Raw genomic sequence first — 20841 nt, forward strand, 5'->3', positions numbered from 1 at the left:
AGGCTAGTCCACGGGGTCCTGCTCTGCAGACCAGCCCCACAACCTCACTGCATCCATCGCCTCCCGCCTTCACTCCAGCCCTTCTAGAAGTACTGCTCTGAGCCCCGGAGGCAGCTGGGCTTTCTCTACCTGAACAATGAAACCGTAAGTGTTATGATAGGTGCTGCTGGCCTGGGCTTTAGCTACATCCTCTCAAATTGGTACCGGACCCAGAGAAACAACTCACCTCTCCAAGAGTAACTTCTTCGTGCTCCTCCTCATTGAGAGATAAACCTTCCCACTCCCACATGCCCTGAGCCCTCTCCAATCTCAAGACTCCACAACACCCAAGCCTCCACCCCCAGCCCCCTTTCTGTTACCTGTCTTACACAGGCAGATGCTTCTTCAAATCAGTGGTTAGCATGTTATTTTGCCCACCTCCCAAACTCCTCCCCAACCAGAACTGGTAAAAGTAGTCCCACTTGTTTGTTCTCCCTGAGAGCTTCTGTAGCCCCTGCCCTGAGAAGCTCTCCCTGCCTGCCTTAAAGGCCTCCTCCTCTGTCTCCTTCTTATCTTTCTCATTTTCTCTGCGCTGCTTCAGACTGAGTGCCAGAAATACACCATGTGACCTCAGTGGTCACACATTTCTCTAATTTGTGCTTACCATGAAAGTTCTGTTTCTTCTCTGATTTGAAAGATTTGCTAGATATAGTAACCCACATTGGTACTTGTTCTCTTTCAAGGCTTAAAGAACTTTGTTCTGAGCATTCCAGGGCTTGACAGTTTCTGCAGAGAACTCTGCTGTGATTCTGGATGGTGGCCCTTATAGAGGTTTGGTGCTTCTCTCTAGCAACTTCTTGCATTGTTTCTTTGTTTCGAATGCCTGCAGCACCTATTTTTGGCCAGGATGTGTCTTGGAAAGAATTGTTACTGCCCATGTCTGTTTCAGGTTCTAAATTTCTGCTTTTTCTGGGAATCCATCCCGTTCCCCAGATTGGCCTAGCAGTGTGCAGTGATTTCAGGGGATAATTTTTCTAGATCACTGGTTTAACCAACTACTGTTTCACAGCTGCTCACTTCTTATTCCTCTTTGATCACACGTGAATGTTCTGGTATTTCCAGCCTGTCTTCATGTCCTGTTGTTCTTTCTTGTGATTGACCTGGTCTCCCACCTAGACTTTCAACTGAGATTTTTATTTATTTCATTGAGTTTTCATTTGTAGAATTTCTGCTTGGCTCTTTTTGGGGACTCCAGTCTCTTTCCTGATCTGATCTTTTGTGTCCTTCAGTGGCTTCCTTAATTCGATCAGCTGCTTATTCTTTGAGTTCATTGATCATTCCAGTAATTAATTTTTTTCAGTTGCTTATTGGTTTGTTTGGGATTTTTTTTTTTTTGCCTCAGTGATCATTTTAACTGTCAGTTTTTTAAATTCTTTGCTGGTGATTTCATTCATTTCAGTATCTGTGGGATCAATTTTTGGGGAATTGTGTTGTTTTGGAGGCATCTTATTTTTCTCTTTTAGCTGTTTCTTTTTTCACCAGTCTCCTCTCATGCTAAGTCCACCCGGCATTGCTTTGAGAAGGAAGGAGTATGTACCAATAACATCAACACTTGAGCAGCTAGCCAGCGAGTATCTGGAACTTCATAACTTGATTACACTGTTGGTACTGTTTCACTCACCAAGAAAAGAGAGAATAACATAGTACATACAGTAATCTAGAAAAGTTAGACATTAGTTATAATGTGTGGACAGATACATTGCAATTGCAATGTAAAATGACAGATGCAAAAGGAAGACAGAAGGAGTAGAGGAGAGCAGAGAGGCAGAAGCAGGGATGTGAAGGAAAGTAAAGAGAATAGAGAGAAAAAGGAAACAAATGGGAGACGGGAGTGGAAAACACAGAACATGCCTGGTTGTTGATCACACTGCCAGACAGACCTGGGTATTATTGTGGGGGTTTGGGGACAAAACCAGGTAGAGTTTAGGAAGCAAAAGGAGAACGCTAATGTCCACAGCTATGCCCGCCTGCACCTGCACAGAAAGGACAACTGTTGTTATAAAAAGTACTTACTCTTTTTTTTAAAAAACCAGAGAAATGGAGAGAACAACTTTAGAAGAAAGGCAGTGCTGTGGTTCTGTGGGCTGGACTGAATGTCCCAGACGGCCTGATGCCACCGTCCCTCAGCTCTGTGTGCAGGAGTCTCTGGATTTCGGGTCCACGGTGGGATTTGCTCCACTCTCCAGTGGGTCTGAGCCATGGTTCCCAGGCTGTGCAGCCACACAGCCTCCCAGAAAGCTGCACCCCATCCCTTGCCAGATCTCTGAACCAGACCCCACCCACCTTGGAGAGAAAACTTCCCCAAACAGATCTGTTATTCTCACCTAGGGGAGGATGGTGTTCAACAGGAAGCCAGCAGCTTTCCCATGCAGTTCAACCTGCAAAGGCTGGTTCCACGAAAAACCACAAAAGATATGCTCTGTCTGCCAGCACCCTCTGTATCCAAACCTGTCTATCACCTAGCCTTGGACTCCCTACTCAGTGACTCAAAATTTTGCAAGCCCTCTCAGCAATGCCTCCCTCCCTACCTAAACTCCCCTATAAGAACACACCCTCACCCCTTGCGTAGGGCCAATAGCCCACCCGGACCCAGATGGCAATAAAGTCCTCACAGGTTGCTTCAGCTTTGCCTGCCTCAGTGGCCCCAGTTGTGCCTTGGTTTACCCTAACATCCTTCACCCTTCCCTCTGTTGCTGGGACTCCCAGCTCCTGGCTGGCTGCATCTCAGGACAGCCAGGCCCTTGCATTTTGAGCAGCACCTGGGACTGGGGAGGAGGTGGCTCGGTGACTTTGTCCCTCCAGGATCCTCAGTGGTCCTTGCTCTCCACTGTGCCCAGGCCCAGAGGGGGCAGTGCCAGAAGGGATGGACATGCCTCCCACAGCTCCTGGCATCCAGAGCCTCCAGTCTGACTTGGCTTCTGAGATCATCAAACCCAAGGTTTCCTCAGAGCCTGACACACAGAGGTGAAGGCTGAGTGTGGGACACAGTGTTCACCTCCCTGCACTCCAAAGTTGCCACCCCTGGCCCTGCCACAGCCCTTTGAGCTTTAGCATCACCTGGAGCTCCCATGGCACCGGTGACTGGGAGGCCCTCACTGCCGTCCTCATCCCTCAAGGCTGTGTCCTGGTAGGACAACCACCTGGGCACAGCTGGTTCTGAGAGCATCGGGTGCTGGGCCAGGGGCCCAGTGGGGGCTTCCTCACCACTGCCCCTCGACCCCACAGCAAGCTGTGGTCTCCAGACCTGCGCTGGGCATGGGCCCAGTTCAGAGCAATGCTCTTTTTGGTCATGACCTTGTCCTTTCTGCGTTTCACATTTGCCATCCTGTGTTGGTTTTGCCCCAGTGGTTACTGGGGACCTGGCCTGGGCTCCAATCTCCTAAAACAAGTTGTGGTGAAGGCTTCAATAAAATGAGACAGTGGAATGCGGTTTGGGGGCACTAAGGGCAGAACCCTCTGGGAGCCAAGGCCATGAGTTTTCCAGGCCACTGTGCTTACTGGGTTTCCAAACAAAGGAAGGGGATGCTGAGGTAAGGTGGGAACCCAACAAGACCTTGGGAGGTTTAGACCAAAGGCTTCTCCGAGCAGTAAGTTTGCTAGTGAAGTGAACTGTCTCACCGCTGAGGTCCCAGGTTCACTGATCTGGAATCCTTGGAGTGGGATTTGCAGTTTCACTCTTGTGGAGCCCTTGGAATAGGATTCGCCCTGCAGCTGCAGCGTTACCTGCAGAGACAGTGAATCCAGAGAGCACCTGGTCACTGGCCTAACCCTAGGATGCATGGCATGGTCCCCAGTGCTTGGTGCCTTCCCACCTCAAGCAGCAACCCCCCAGGGGGCAGTCTCAGAGCAGCCACAAGCGCTACTTCCTGGGTGCCGTGGGAAAAGTCTCTGCCCAAGGTGCCAGGTCTCGTGTCTTCACAACAGAATTTCCAAACAGAATCTAGAAACCACAGCCTTTGACAGAATTCTGCAAACATCTACAGAACACGTGTTACTTTTCAAGTGATGCAATTAGTAGACAAGAAAGATGAGAGTTTTATGTTTTCTTCCGGGTCTCTGCAGTCCCTATGATGGTCTTAGGGATTCCCCTACCTCCTGCTGGCTGAACTCACCTACAGGGCTCCAGAAGATTCTACCCCGGGGTGCCTTGGAGCAAATGTCCCTCCTGGCAGCTCCACAGCAGACACTCGGCCCAGCGCACCCAGCTGCGCCATCCCCAGGCTCATGACCACAGCAACCATTGCAGCCCCACACTGGTCATCTGGGACTGTACAGACCAGGGAAGGTGTCATAGAGCAAGAGACAAATGAGGTTTCACCTTCGAGGACTTGAATGCATTTCCTTGATGGAGAGAGAGAGAAAAGAATTGGTAATATTTCAGGAACAGAGAGATACCTGACTTGGCCTGCCACAAAGATAATGATAAAGTATGCAGAAAGGAAATCCCGCATCTTCACTTTAGCACATTACACATTTTATTAATTTCATAGAGAAATGGTCTCCACTATCATGTTCACATCTGTCCTCTGAGAATTTTTCCATGAAAGTCATGATCATGTAATTTATCAGCTAAATGGTGTCACAACTGAGACTGACAGATTCCCTGCAAGCTGTCTTGGAGGTACAGTCACTCTGTGCATGCCTCCATTTACCCATAGAGGTCTCAAGTTTATACTCCATTGTACACAAATACCACATCTTTTTATCTATTCCTATCTAATACTATCTTTTTGAGGAGTCTGCACACTGATTTCCACAGTGGTTGCACCAGTCTTCATTCCCACTAAAAGTAGAGAAAGGTTCCTTCTTCCCCACAGCCCCGCCAGCATGTCATTGGTTAATTTCTTGATGATAGCTATTCTTTCTGGGATGAGGTGGAATCCCACTGTTATTTTACGTTGCCTTTCTCTAATGACCAATGATACTGAACATTGTTTTTCATATATTTATTTTCTGTTTATATTTCTTCATCATCTCAGATGCCCATTTTTGGATAGAGTCTTTGAATATGGAGGGTCTGATATTTTGATTCTTTATATAGTCTAGATATAAGTCTTTGTCTGAGGGACCCCTGGCAGAAGTTATTTCCCACTCAGTCTTTTCACTCTGTTGGTGATTTATTTTGATGTGCAAATGGTTTTTAATAAGATGAGAGCCCAGCTGTTAATTCTTTATTTCCATTTGACATTGGTTTAGTGTATGGTAATAGATATGGGTCTAGTTTCAGTCTTCAGCATGTGGAAGCCAGTTTTCCCAGCACCTTTATTAAAGAGGCTGTCTTTGTCCCAGTGAAAATGTTTGTCCACTTTGTCAAACACAAGGTAGCTGAGTGTGTTTGGAGTTGTGTCTGCATCTTTATTCCACTGATCCTCATGTCTGGTTTTTTTTCCCAGTATCATGCTGATTTTATCACAGTAGCTTTATAGTATAATTTAAGTCAGGGATTATGATGCCTTCTGCCTTGCCTTTGTTGCTAAGAATTGCTTTTGTTGTTCTAGGTCTCTTCTGTTTCCAAATGAATTTTAGGAATTTTTGTTCATTTGCCAGGCAGGAGCTTAAGCTGCTGAGCTAAGCCCCCAGCCCTAGGAATGTTTTCTCTAGTTCTGTGAGGTATGCCAATGATGTTTAGATCAGGATTGCATTAAGCCTGTGTAACAGATTTGGGAGTATGGCCATTTTCACTATGTTGGTTCTTCCTAACCATGAGCAAAGGCTATTTTCTTATGTCCTCTTCTCCTTTTTTGAGTACTGTGATTTTCAATGTAAATATCTTTTACTTCCTTTATTAGATTGACTCCTGAGTATTCCATTTTTGGGGGGTGCTATAGTTAGGGGATGTGGTTTCCCTTATTTCTCTCTCTGTGAATTTGTGGAATAACAGGAATGTTACTGAGTTTTGAGTGTTGACTTTGTATCCAGCTGCATATTGAATTTAGTTTTTAAATCTACAGTTCTTTTGGTGGAGTTTTTGGAGTCTTCCATATAGAAATTCATGTTATCCACAAATAATGGTAATTTAACTTCTTGCTTTCCTACCTTTGTTACTTTTATTTCTTTCTCTTGTTTAATTGCTTTGGCTAAGGTTTCAGTGGTCCGATTATTAACTGGTTTAAATTGGCCCAACTCTGGGAGTGACTGGGTGGAGGATCCAGCTGAGTCTGCCCCTCTTGCAACCCTAGGCAAGTCAGGAGGGTACCCAACACTGCAGCACCTGTGGAGGCACGCTCCTAGAGGTGTGGCTAAGGGGATTTTGCTGGTCTTCACTCTGAGGCCTCCAGGCAGATCAAAAGGGAGATGTGTACTTGGGGACTGCATGTTAGAGGTTCCCAAGGCCTTGTTCCCCATGGTCCCTGCAGGAGGCTCCCCGTGAGGATCCCTTCCCCCACTGTGGCGTCTCTCACACATCACAGCCACTGTCGCCCAGGGCCCATTCTCTTCGTTAGGGTTGGTAGCTGCTTCCTCCTCCCCATAAACAGCAATGGTCCTTACACCTTAGGGCTACAACAAATGTGGGGTTCCACATGAGGCCAAGGGAACTGCTCACACTGGGCACCTGCCCCACTTCCACTCTGACTTATCTCCTCCCTGCACTGGCAACACAGATGCTGCCAAGAAGCTTCCTGCACTGACCCCCTCTGGGTCTGGAGAGACAGGAATTGTCACTCCTGTCTCTGTGCACTGCTCTGCAATCTTCAGTCTGCAAGGGCTGGTTTGCCTCACCCATGTGGACCCAAGAGTCCCAGGGGATTGCTGTGTCCTCCTTCTGTCACCACACTACAGGAAGACCCGCTCCACCTCCCAGCTGCTGGCTTTCAGGGCTGGACTGTGCTGTTCCCGTTGCTTGTCTTTCTGGTTACCAATATTTCTGGGTTTTGCTCAGCTGCCAACTCCTTCAAGCTGTGGCCCTGTGATTCTTGGCATGCTCCAGGCTGCCCACAGAGCCTGGCACTTGCTGCTCATGGTGAGGTTCCTAGTGTGACTAATGGGTGCAGCTATCTTAGTCCACAGTATTTTTCAGCTCTTGACTAATTGTTTTAAATGGTGTAAAAGACACGAGAGGCTTGGGGTGTGCCTCAGGGCTGAAACACATGCCTCGCACACACAGAGCCCGGGTTCGGGCCTTCTGCATGTGGCCTGTTGGGCACCTTCTCTGACATCTACCAGCACCCAGGGGGCCACAGAGGCATCAGTGGAGGCACTCGAGTACCAGGAGGAGAGCAGGGGTATCTGGTTATGCATCATAGAATGGTGGACTCCAGCGACAAAGGGTCCATATAAATTTTAAATTATCAAAATTAAACTACTTTAGAAGTTATGATTGTGAAGCTCAGATGATGTCAGAAGTAAGAAAGTTGAAATGCAATCTTTAAAACTGAGTTGTAAATTTATAATGTCATAATTTATTATTGTTTGTTGTGCCTAAAGCCAGGGAACAGTGGTGGTAAACCTGAGGCTCGCATGCCACAGCTGGCTGTTTGTTGTCACTGAAAGCACTAGAGGGTTCGCCATTCCTGACATAGGGAAAGTCAGCTTGCTGCAAGCTGCAGAAACTGCACTGAATGTGATCACAAAATTATAAGTTAAAACTGCACTCCATCTTTATAAATACAGATATCAGTGTACCAGAAGGTGAAGAACGGTGAAATCTAGGAGAAAAAAAGGAAAAAGTAATTTCCATCTACTTTCTTAAAGAATTTCCTGAATTCATCTCTGTGATTTCTATTTACATACGGCTACTTATTTTTTTAATTTAGAAGAAGAAAAAAATACAACTTTATGAATTATTTGTAGCAAATCAACAATGGATCTGCATAAATAGGAGCATGGAAAAGGAAAGGGTTAGAAAGAGAGATTTTCACGGAACAGAGGATCTCTGATCTTTTGGACAGTGGAGACAGAGTGAAAAGGAGGAAAGCAAATAACAGATCTATTTTTAAATTAGAAAGTTCCATCAGGGTGCATTCTAGGAAGAAAATCAGTTCTTGACATGCGACCCAGTGCATTACAGTTGAAAAAGGAGATGGCAAACATGTACCTCTGCACCAATATTATCATCAAAATCTGTGTAATATTTAATAAATAAAAATTTTCAGGCTGTGCTGATCTGAAGCTGTCACTGGGGCAGGAAGAACAGTGCCACCCCACAAATGCCAGTTTACATGAACCCTGATCCCCTGTGTTGCACATCCAATGGCCACGCATACCTAGGAGGTCAGCTGGTTGTGGATGTTCTTAGAATTGAAGGTAACACCTTCCCGGTGTCGTGCTACAGAGACCGGCCATTTTCATGGTTGTAGAACCTTCTGAGGCACTTCTGCAGGGCCCCCACCACCTCCTTGTTCCTCAGGCTGTAGATGAGGGGGTTGAGTGCAGGCGTCACTATGGTACCAAGCACGGCTCCTACCTGGTCTTGCTCAGGTGTGTGGGAAGAGGTGGGTGTCATATAGATGAAGATGGCTTGGCCAAAGTAGAGACACACTACAGTCAGGTGAGAGGAGCAGGTGGCCAGTGCTTTATTCCTCCCCTTCCGTGAGTTCATGCTGAGGACAGCGAGGAATATGAGTGTGTAGGAAGCCAGGATGAGAAGAAATGGGACCAGGAGGAACACAATGGTGGATGCAAATTTCACCATCTCATAGGCTGATGTGTCTTCACAAGACATTCTCAGAATGGCAGGCATCTCACAAAAGTAGTGGTTAATCTCCCTGGAGCCACAGATGGGGAAATGCATCGGGTAGACAGTGTGGACCAGGGCAGCAAGGGCTGCTCCAGTCCACACTGCAGCGGCCATCTGCAGGCAGACCTTGGGGCTCATGAGGACTGCATACCTCAGGGGGTTACAGACAGCCACATAACGGTCATAGGCCATAAGGGTCAGGAGGATGCACTCCGCCAGGCCGAGGGTTAGGAAGAAGAACATTTGAGCACCACAGGCAAAGTAGGAAATGCTTCTCTTCCCTTGGAAGTAGTTGGATGCTGTCTTGGGCACCGTGCTGGAGATGTAAGCCAGGTCGATGACTGAGAGTTGGCTGAGCAGGAAGTACATGGGGGTGTGCAGGTGGGAATCCAGCCAGATGAGGACAATCAGGACAGAGTTTCCAGCAAAGGCCACAGTGTAGATGAGGAGAATGATGAGGATCAGGAGCTTGGGGTGCCCGAACCCCAAGAGGCCCAGAAGGATGAAGTCAGTGGAGGTTCCATTGGTCTGATCCATGTTTTCACTCAACTCTTCCTGTTGGACTGAAAATCTACGAGGACAGAATGAACATCACAGAGCATGTCATCACTTTCTAAAATGCTTTCTATGTCTGGTCAGCACCTCTTCATTCTGCATAGCCAAGGCTAAAACCATACATTCCATGAAAGAGAAACTTTCAAGTTCCATCAAATGAAATCACTTTTCCTAAAGCCTAAGTCCTGTCCTACAGTTATTCTGACATGGGTGGATGAGTATTTCATTCCTTTGACTGACCATCTCTCATTCATTCCTCTCCTATCCATGAAGGGTCTGACCGTGCATGGGGAGAGCGGTGTTCTCAGTGTCATCGCTCCCGGCCTGCATCATATGAGCTCTTGGCAGCATTTTGTTCCCAGAAACCTTTGTTTCCTTGAGGTACCAGGGCCTCTGGGAGCCTCTGGGGCTCTGGGCTGCTTTTCTGATGGTCTCCCCACCCCCATAGTGCTTACCTATCTTCCCAATCTTTGTCTTATAAATTCTTCTCCAGGATATAGAGCTTTTTTGCTACTGGGAGTGAATTGATGGGAGAAAAATGTGATATTTTGTGTTAAAAATACCGTAATAGTTATAGAAATATGTGGTAAAAGCAAATCCTGTGTTTTTGTTGTGAATCCCTTAATTCTTCCATTTTCTTTCTTGAGGTTGGAGATGAACACATAGTTCAGAGATTCAGATTTCCAAGTCCTACTTGATCTATAAGCCTGATTTGCCTTCTTCAAAATGGTATTAAATCAGTGATTATTGACAAAACCATTGCAGGTTAATGTTTTAATTCAATAGCAAACTACAATTAATCAGACACTCAATCCCGATCAAATGACCTATGAACAGTATATAAACAAAATTATTGCAAAACGCTGGCTGTTCAGTACTAATGAAATTGGTTTACTGTAGAAGTAAAGAAAATGGACATTTCACTGTGTGGGATGCCTCAGGTATAAACAATGCTATCCTTTTATATCTCTCTGGGGAGTCACAATTCCTGCCACTGTGTCATCATACTCGGCTGTCTCCATTGGGTGAGCTCTGAATCTTAGTGATTTGCAATCAAAGAAGCATCCCAGAAATATTTTTGTGTGAGTCAAAAGGCCGACCCTGTTTTCAGTGTGTAGACTTGCAGCTGTCACCCACAACTCCATCCTTCTCCTCCCATCACCCTTAAACTCTTGTCCAGAAAACAGTGTCGGGGAAGCTTGATGAGTTGCTTGGCTGTGGAATAGAGGCAGTGCTCCCCCAAGCCCAGTGCATGATGCACCACTGTGCTGGTGGCAGAATTGGCCCCCTCCCAGGGCGGTGTGGTGCAGGAAAGAGTAGTGGTGATGCTAGCTGACATGATGGGGGTCCTCTAAGAAGCAGAGTCTCTTCACGCATGATCCCCTGGCTTTCAGATGCACCTGTGCAGAACCTCAAGGAAAAGGACCAGAGGGAAACCTCAGTGAGTTTTCATGTGTCTCCTGAAATTCTAGGACCCTGAAAGTATCTCCGAATGTCCATCTCCACCAGGACTCTACCACCTCTCCAGTCACTGACACACTGATCTATACACAGGAAATGCGGTTTACTTCCTGCCCTTTCTAGTCACGGAAAAAATGCATTTCGTACATCATGACCCAATGCTAGAAGCACCCTTCCTGTTCATGTGGTCTGAACGTCCCAGCTCCTGCATCTCAGTGGTTTCTGTTCAAAATCTGTAGTTTGAGCACTGAAGGAGGAGCTAGAGTTCACGTCCTGCATAGAAAACAGTTGGTTTCTTAATAAGTAGACTCACCGTCCCCTCCTTGAGGCTTTGGCCTCCCATCTATTACTGGCCCATGCGTGTCAGGACATTCATCGTGTGTGCCATGTCTCTTTGCCATTAAGTTAGCGAGTCCTTGTCTGGAGAAGTTGATCTGACTCCTCACAGTCTGTGGAAAGGGAGTCCCTACTCCTTTTCTGAGCCTGGTTGAGGTCTAGAACTATTTGTGATAGTTCAGTGCCGTCTTCTGGACCAGATCAAGTCCTTCCATAGCTTCTCTAGGCCACACAACTGGGGAGCCCTTGAGGACTGCCTCATGAGAGTTTGTCCCCAGGCTTCAATTAATTCTAGACCCAGAATAAGTGCAGGGCTCTTGGAAACCTCTTAAAAAATAATCACTGTCCAGTGTTATGTACTGATATTTGTTATACCATCATGTTTTTGTTGTCTCTATGGAAATGGAAAAAAGAAATTCCACATTTGAAATGTGATAGCTAACTACTTGTATTATTTTTAAAGAATGGAAAAGGAAAATAGTTTTAATAAGTTTATCAAAACAAACATAAACCTTGAAGCAGGAATAGACTCTTGGGGGAGAAAACTAGTGTGTCACATACCCTCTGACAATGCTTATTCCAAATTAATTCCAAGTTGATACATATTTGAATATTGGTTTATCTTCTCAGAGTTTATTTTACACTAGAGACGGTGAGAGAAGAAATAAAGTGAGTCATATTGGTTGTTTTTGTTTTAGTTAGAGGAGAAAGAAGAAATCTTATACTAAGAAAAAATTCCAACAGATAAATGCAGAATATAGAGTTTTACATAGAGGATAAACTTGAGTCGTTTGAGACTAGAAGACCAAGTGTAGTAAGTCAGACACAGAAGGTTCAATATCATGGTTTCCCTTATAGGAGAAACAAATATAATAATTTCATGAGCATGAGGAAGGAGAAGGAGGTGAATTTTTTTTAGAAAAGATAAAGGGGCTCTGGAGAAGCAGGGGTGTATGGCATCAAAGATGATCCAGGTGAGCGAGATGTCCACACCAGTTCTCCAGGACCAGTGTAATTATATGTCACAAATGTGTACTAGTAAAAAATTTCACAAGCCAAATCATTTTCATCCTAGAAACAGACTGTATGGCTGTTATTTTAATTGTGAGGATGGCAGTGGTATCAGAGTTCCTGCATGGAGAAAGTTCCCTCAGGGACCCTCTCATCCAAAGCTGGACACCTGGCATCCACAATGTCCCTAGGAGAGGACTGAGTGGGGCCAAGTTTCTGTGTGCACCTGGCCTCACATTTCTTATCAACTGATCAGTACATTATTTTATGTTTTTATTTAAAGGCACAACATTTAATATATACTAATGATTCATGTTATCACCACTGAACTTACTGAGTTTATCAGCATGGAGCTCACTGAACTTCCAGCACTGTGAGTGACCCTGGAATCAAGCTTTATTGATGGAAATATCTTCCCCGTCAGGTACAGCACAACCTCTCTGTTTTCAGTAACAATCCATCGCTTCAGTGCTGTGCTGGGAGCTCATTTTACATATCTAACTCATCAATTTAAAAATGCATGGTGTAAAAATCCTTGTACAGAAACACAGTGCAGCGAGCACTTGTTTAAGGCATGAGAGCTGAAACAGGACAATAGGGCATACTCCCCTCCCACACTCGGGAATACACATGTCCCAGGGGCTCCAAATCTTCAGTGCTCTGTGCACATTCACAAACCACTGAAAACGTCATGATGTGGGAACAGCAAATTTCACTGAGTAGGCAAATTCACAAGTACAGAATTTTCAAATAAGATCAACTACAGATACAATTGCTCACTTTTAATATTCTAAATGTACTAAGCAGCTTCCTTCCTTGAGTCATGCTTCTAAAATACAAAATTGATTTACAACGATGCCATAATTAAAAAAATAATTTTGGACTTCTGGGAGAACATGGCGGACAGATAACAGCAGCTATGGAGGCTCTCTGAAAGACTCGGCTCAGAATTCAGGAATGGTGCAGGACTAAGGAGTCATAAGCAGGTGGAAATATGCTCTGCTGACCCAGGAATGAACTGGGCTGAGAAAAACCAACTTGGAATGCAGTCCTGGTGCTAGAACAGGAACAGAGGGGCCTCAGTGTGGAGGCTGGAGCCCGCGCCATTGGAAGCCGCGATTTGGGTTTCCTGCCCCGTGGCAGCTGCATCTACCTCGGCTCCGCAGGGAGAGAAACGCGCGGAAGCTCTGGGAATGGGAATCGGCAAACGGAGTTGAAAGCAGGATGGGCGGGGAGCCGTGCACTGACTTGTGGTGAGGTGAGTGAGAGAAACTGACACTCTACCACAGTTTGACTCCAGCGGACGACATTCTGGGACTAGGCAGATTTGCAGGAGCGGGGCGCTGCAGCGACTCCAGCCACGTATCCCCCTCTCAAGCGGGACTGGTGAGAAGTGCCTAGCCTATGTGACGCTGCTGGCCGAGACCCAGTAGGCTACCACAGCCCAGGTCCCAGCTCCTGAAGGTGACCTGGAGGGGCGGGCCCCACGTAGGCTGCCTGGTCTGGAATTTCCTGGTGTGCTGCTGTGGGCAGGAACACCTAGCTGGCGCAATTCAATCAGGCTGTGGCTGACAGGGAGGGAAGCTGGGCCTCCTATATAAGCTTGCATATATAAGGAACAAAGAATATGGGAAGAGGGAGCAACAAGAAAAGCTCCTCGGCCCCCAATCCTGAGAAACAGGCAATAGCGGACACCACACCAATAGACATAAAGCGCCATCTAGAGAGCCTCATAGATCAGTTCAGGAATGAAGTTATTAACGACCTGAAGCTAGAAGTAAGCCGAATACTTAGAGAAATGCTAAGCACCACCCAAGGAAAAATGGATGGTGGAATGGAAGAACAGAAAAAGAGGGGAGAATTGTTTGATGGAGAAAATAGAGAAAGCATAGAATACGTGAAACAGGTTCAAAGGGACTACCAGGAAACTAAAACCTCTATCAAAAACTGGCATAACACCTTGAAAGAAACTAAGGACAGACTATCTGAACTGGAGGGCAGATTTGTAATTTGGGAGAATGAAATGAAAAGCTTCTTAAAAGTAACAAAGAAACAAACAACAATAATACAAAGACAAGAAGATGATAAGAGGATCCATAACTTAAGAATTAAGAACATAAAAGAAGAAGTAGGGACACAAACAAATGAACTACAAAAGCTACTCACAGAAATAATACAGGAGAATTTTCCTAATTTAGCAAAAGGTAAAGATACTCAGATGTATGAGGCATACAGGACCCCAGCAACCTACAACCCAAACAGAGCAACACCCAGGCATATAATAATAAAAATTCAAGAAATTCAATACAAGAACAGAATATTAAAAGCTGTAAGAGACAAGAAACAGATCACTTACAAGGGAATACCCATCAGAATTACAGCAGATTTCTCTGCACAAACCATCAAATCACGAAGAGCGTGGGGGGTGGGGGGAAATAATTCAAGCTTTGAAAGATAATAACCTCCAGCCAAGATTGAGATATCCTGCACAACTGTCCCTGGAAATTGATGGAAAAACAAGGTGTTTCCAGTATAAAGAGGAACTGGGGGAATTTGCAACCACCAATTCAACTCTACAGAGAGTATTGCAGGATATTCTAAAAAAGAAAAATACAAACAATCCAGAAATAGTGGCGGGGAGGCCACAATGAATGGAGCAGAGAACAAAATGAAGAAGACAAACTGACAACTAATGACAGAGAAAGAGCTCAACAGAAATGAGGCAGAGAAGATTGGATGATAGGAACAGCTATTTTGTAGAAAATGATGTCTTAATAGGTAATACTGATTTAGTATCATCATGTTTTGAAGTCTCATCAAGCTTTTGTTCTTCTGTCTCTATTGGTCTAAACAGGTTGTATCTTATTGGATTTTATTATGTACGAGAGTATAAGCAAAAACTTTTAAAGACAAGGAGATTATACAGAAACCATTGTTCATTTTCTGTTAGTTGATTCTAAATACCTTGTAATGCTGTCATTCTCTTAAATGGTTTTACATTGTTTTGATATATTTAAAGCTACAGTATACGAAGTTGTACTCAAGGAATTCAAGGAAAGAGACAATATGGTAACTACTATTATGTCAGGATTATCTTGTGGTGAAACACTATTCTGCTTGAATTGTTATGTTTTGATCTGCGCTGTTTTGTTGCTATGCCCTCTTTTATCTCAATCTCCACTGCATTATTTACTTTTTTATTTTTATCCTTTTAATTAAGGGAAAAATAAATAAAAATAGTAGGATATATTATAGTAACCCACTTTGACTTTCCATTATCTTGATTTGAAGCCCTGTATTGCTCTCACCATCTTGTTTTTGACTGATGTCCCCCTATTCTGCTTTGCTTGATAGTACCAGGTTCAAAAGTTTAGGCAACAGCTGTGAAGATAGTGAGATTCATTATGACGCCCATTCTCAATGATTTTTATCTACTTTTGAAGACCTACAATGTCTCCAATGTTTTGGTTTTGTCGGTTTTTTTTTTACTGTTTTGTTCAATTTTATTATAACTGATGATATAGGCAATTCTATTAGAGATAGCAGGAGGCATTATGGTAACCATTATTGATCACCTTGTATTATGCTTTTACATTATCTATTATGTCCACCCTTTTGATTTGATTGACTCTGTTCTGTTATGTCACATTTGGTTCTACTCCCTTCCAAAAAAGTAATAAGAACTGTGGGAGCAACAAAACCCAAAATGTGTAATTGTCATTGTACAAAAGAGAGGAAAAGAAAGTGCTCTAAATGATATAACTGCATGTATATTTAAGAGTATAAGATAGAAAATGATATCCAATGAGTTTTATTGGATCACTGAACAGAACTGTTTGCAGTCTCACTGTTGGAATGTCCACTTTACAAGCTTTAATTTTGTGACTTGAGCAATTATTTCTAAGATGAAAATATGTAATCCATTAACTAGTGATTTCCTACTGTTTATTTTTTTCTGTAAATCTGTATAACTTGTACCCTTTCTCTGTTTTTTCTCCTTAAAAAAAATTTTTAAAAAATCAAAATAAAAATAAATAAATAAATAATTCTTATATATCACAAATTTATTGATATTCTAAGTTTTGACCCTAGATGTTTATATCGTAACATTAGTTGCACTTTTTACAGTACAAAATCACCTTCATGTTAGTAATAGATATCCTAAGAATTCTGGTAATATGACTGACTGCAACACTTTGACTCTTAACTTTTGTTGTCTGTTTCTCGCCCGTCACTTGAGCATAGACTTGGTCTTTTCCGTTAAATTTTAAATTTTTGATGCCTTTATATTAATTTTAAATCCTGCTTAGTATTCACTCAGACCAGTTGTATCTGTTATGTTTTTGCATTTGAATGGTGATACATCAGCTTTCTCTTTTCTGTCTTTTTTGTTTCCCTAGGTTGCTTCTTCCTATTTCCTGCCACTCAGCCTCTGGCTCGATTTGCCAGTTCTGATATGCATTTTACCTTCTCCACTTCTCACTGGAGGAGGACAGTGTCCTTTGTGCTTTTACATTTAAAAAACATGTTTGTATTTATTTCTTTTGAATTATTCATTTCAAAACTATAAAGATCATTAAATGCTATTCATCTATGTTGAATATTTCCATACAGCATTTCTTTCTAACACTTTCATTTCTTGCTTTTATTCCAGTTATCTGAAAAAAAAAACTGACTCTAAATTTTACTGTAGAAGCAAGCAGCTCGCCTCCCTGGTAATCAGTGGTGGTGTGGCAGACTGCGGCACTTCCAGGGGGAGAACCACCAGTGTCTTTTGAGATCCCTACCATGTTGGAACTTAGGACCCCGGGAAACCAAACAAGCAGTTCACCTCCCTGGGAAGCGTGGTGACGTGGCAGCCTGCAGCACTTCCAGGGTGAAAACCACCAGTGTCTCCTGAGTTCTGCGCCATGTTGGAAGTTAGGACCCTGGGAAACCAAACAGGCAGCTCGCCTCCCTCGTAAGTGGTGCAGATGTGGCAGACTGTGGCTTTTCCAGAGGGAGAAGCACCAGTGTCTCCTGAAATCCACGCCATGTTGGAACTTAGGATCCTGGGAAACTAAGCAAGCAGCTCGCCTCCCTGGTAATCGGTGGTGGTGTGGCAGACTGCAGCCACCCCAGGGGAAGTACCACCAGTGTCTCCTGAGAGACGCACCATGTTGGAACTTAGGATTCTGGGAAACCAAGCAACCAGCCTGCCTCCCTGCTAAGCAATAGTGAACCTACTGGTGCATGGCCTAGGTCAAACATCCTACTTTCCCTACCCCCCTTTCCATGTTCCCCCATTAGCAAATGGGAACCAGAAATCTGAGCATCTCTTGGGAGCTTGACCATAGCAAGGGAGATCTCCTTCTACCATCTCTTTGAAGGCAAATATTTTTATTAATGTTTTGCTTTATTCTGATTAATGGTACCGCTCTATTCAATATTCTGCTTTGATAAGTTCTATAATGTTCTGTATTTCATTTTATTTTGATATGTGTGATTGAAAGAACTCTTGTAAAGACAACGAAATATATTGTGATATCCATTGCTGTTATTCCAGTAACCTGCTGTGAAGTTCTGTACCAATTTCACTACATGGTCTCAGTTGGCTTTATTCTATCTTGTTCTGTTATATTTTACTACTTTCAAAATAAAAAATTTTAATAAAGAAATTATATGCAACAGATTAAACAAAGGAGAGGATAGAATTTCAGGTCTTAAAGACAGAATTGCAGGTAGTGATCATGAAAAGAAAGGTATCTCAAAAATAGCAACAGATCATGAGAAATCAATACAACAGCTACAAGAAAAGTCAAAGAAGAATAGCACAAGATTGACAGCAGTCAATAAGAACTGGAGACAGCACAAATGCCATAACAATCATAAGTATATACGCACCTAATACAGGAGCACCCAACTATATAAGACAGTTATTAGTAGACATAGAAAACCACCTGAGCAATAACAAAGTTGTAATGGGAGACCTCAATACACCATTGTCACAGAGAGATAGATCAGTTAAACAGAAAATCAGTTAAACAGAATATCAGAGCTGAACCAAACCTGCAAACAAATGGAGTTAATAGGAAGAAGCCATTTTCTGAGGCCACTCAGTAGTGAGATCTAGGAAGCCTAGCACCAGCCAGGAGAAGAAGCCATACCCTAAGGTCCTGCTTCCATTGGTGAACCACCACCCCATGTCTCTCTACTACTTCAGGAAACCCAATTGGTGGAGCTCAGGTGCCTAGTAGTCTAGTACACTGTACCATGGGTCTGGCAGCAAATGCAGGAAACACCTGAAGTCTGATTTGGAGGAACACAGGAAATTGTCAAGATGAGGAGCAAAATAAAATCTCAGACCTCCAACCCACACAGAACAAGTTCAGAAAACACAGACATAGTAGGAATTAGAAGCATACACCTGAAATTTCTGAAAAGGTAACAATTTAGCTAAAGAAGCAACTTAATTCTTGTATTTTGTTTGGTTAATTTTACATACTGATGTCTGATGTTCTGGACAGCTATTCTGAAGATAACAAGATTAATTATGGTAGCCATTGTTAATTTCCTATTAGTTTTCAAGTCATGTATCATTTTCATTGCTTTCTTTTGTTTGATTTTATTATGTCTGATGGTATGAGCAGCTATTTGAGGATAACAAGATATAATATGGTAGTCATTGTTAATTTCCTACTATATTGTTTTGAAGTCCTAAAAAAATTTACTGCATACATTTTCACATTAACATATCTCATGATGCTGTTTTACATTTATCTTTTGTTACTGTTAAAAATGATTAAATAAATTTAACTCACTATCTCTATTCATTTGTACTTTTCTTTAGCAATCTTTTGTGCTTTACTTTTGATTCAAAGCTAGGTTTTTTTGCTTAAAAGAATATACAGTTAATATACTTATTATCAACTACATAACAAATATTTCCAAAGCTTAGCAGTTTAAAACCACAAACATGGATTATTTGTGTTTCTTGGGGTCAGATGAGGGGTAGCTTAGTGGGGCTCTGCTTCAGGCCTCCAAGATGCAACTGAAACATTGGCCAGGCTGCCAGCATCACGAGGAGCAAACAGAGCAGGATCTTTCCCAGCTCTGTAGCTGAAACTACCGTGAAAGGAACATTCTCAGGAGGTTCTACCCCAGACATGCTTGTAAACATTAGCCATGAATTACACATATGCATGAACTGCATAGAGTGATTGATCAAAAATCTTACAATGTATGTGCATGTGGGGTAACAACCAATGAGTCATCATGGATCAGGCACCACCCCAAGTGCTGGGTGACCTCTGGTGTTCAGCGGTGATGGGAGATGGCAGCCTGAGACAAGCATTGTGCTTTTATCTGCCTCTTGTTTCATTTTGTTTAAAGGGTGCTCTCTCCAGCCTGCTCATTTGAAATTGTGGGACTTTTCTGCCTTTTCTTCTTCCCAGGTGGCAGTGCTCCAAGCAGTGTAAGTGCCCAGCTTTTCCGAACTGCTTGCAGACAGAAATTCCCTCCACAATGCTCTGTTTCTTCTTGTCTGTGCCACAGTCAGTCTTGAGGGACACAGGAGGGAGACACTGCTCCTGAAAGGGTGATCCAAGGCGGCACATGTACAACAATTCCCTGCATCCTAATACCATCTTCATAGGTGTTAGGGACACTGCCTTTTCTGAACCACTTCCTCTCCAGCTGCCAGCTCTGAGGGCAGGACACCTGCCTTCCGCATTATCCGTGATGACAGTGTCACCTTTCCCCACTGCACCACTCTGCTTTCCAGTTTCTCATTTTCTAGCATCCACCATCTTTCCCTGTCACAGCTCACCATGGCTATTACGTAAAGGCCACTCCTCCTATACTTTAAGTCACAGTTGTCTCCTTTTCAATAATGTGTTAACAAAGATACACCCACAAAGCAGAGATCTTTCCCACAAAACAACTCCATGCAGGTGTGGCCAGATGTTCCTGCTGAGTCCTGCCAGAAGAACATGGTCACCTCTCACAAGCACCCCAGAGTGGTGGCTACAGGCTGGAGACTGGGGGAGAGGAAGATGGTGTTAGAATGCAGGGAATTGTTGTGCATGGCCTGAAAAGGTGTTTGTCATTGTTCACTGTTACAGGGAGTGACACACTGTAGTGTGTGTGTCTTTTTTTTTTAATTTAAAGAAAGATTAAACAAAACAGAAAAGGGGTAGAAATAATACATACAAAGAAAAAATAAACAGTAATAAATCACTAGTTGATGTTTACATACTGTCCTCTTACAAATAGTTGTTCAAGATAAAAAAGTGGAACATATAAAGTGGGAATTCAAACAGTGAGCCTGCAACCAGTTCTGTTCAACTATCCAACAAAAACTTAGAAATGTGGTTATCAATCCTATAAACTTAAACATACATGCAGTTATCCACATCTTCATTTATGTTGAGATTAAACAAACTAAAGCAGGCTAAAATCATTCTTAACAAAGAATAATTGTATTGCTGGATTTCACATCATGACACTCCGGGATCAGCATTGGGTACTGTGGTGTCTTTTTTGTAATTTACAGAAAAACTAAACAAAACAGAAAATGGATAGAAATACTACATACTTTCAAAAACTAAACAGTAAGAAATCACTAGTTGATGATTATAGATTGTCCTCTTACAAATAGTTATACGAGATACTAAAGTGGAGCATAAAAAATGTGAATTCAAACAGTGAGACTGCAACCAGTTCTGTTCAACTATCCAACAAAAACTTGAAAATATGGTTCTCAATCCTATACACTTAAACAT

General features: G+C 43.3%; 1 protein-coding gene and 1 long non-coding RNA gene across 3 annotated transcripts in view; one reads left to right on the forward strand and one right to left on the reverse strand.

The window, feature by feature from the left end:
- LOC134475269 (uncharacterized) overlaps positions 1-18870 on the forward strand; it is a 58468-nt gene extending 39598 nt beyond the window's left edge. For both annotated transcript variants that reach the window (XR_010046382.1, XR_010046383.1), the window contains one exon: positions 16734-18870. This is a non-coding gene — a long non-coding RNA (uncharacterized LOC134475269). The remainder of the gene's footprint in view (positions 1-16733) is intronic.
- On the reverse strand, positions 8306-9253 carry LOC100734122 (olfactory receptor 2T27-like). The gene has a single exon (XM_003479488.1). It carries the CDS (start codon positions 9251-9253, stop codon positions 8306-8308), a length of 948 nt encoding a protein of 315 aa, XP_003479536.1.
- Positions 18871-20841: the final 1971 nt, after the last annotated feature.

Source organism: Cavia porcellus, unplaced genomic scaffold (genome assembly GCF_034190915.1).
Source record: "Cavia porcellus strain 051 isolate PalLab524CR breed Dunkin Hartley unplaced genomic scaffold, mCavPor4.1 scaffold_2, whole genome shotgun sequence".
NCBI lineage: Eukaryota > Metazoa > Chordata > Mammalia > Rodentia > Caviidae > Cavia > Cavia porcellus.

Bases quoted from the DNA above. Each gene is read 5' to 3' on its own strand.
- LOC100734122 (XM_003479488.1), bottom strand. From the start codon at position 9,253: ATGGATCAGACCAATGGAACCTCCACTGACTTCATCCTTCTGGGCCTC.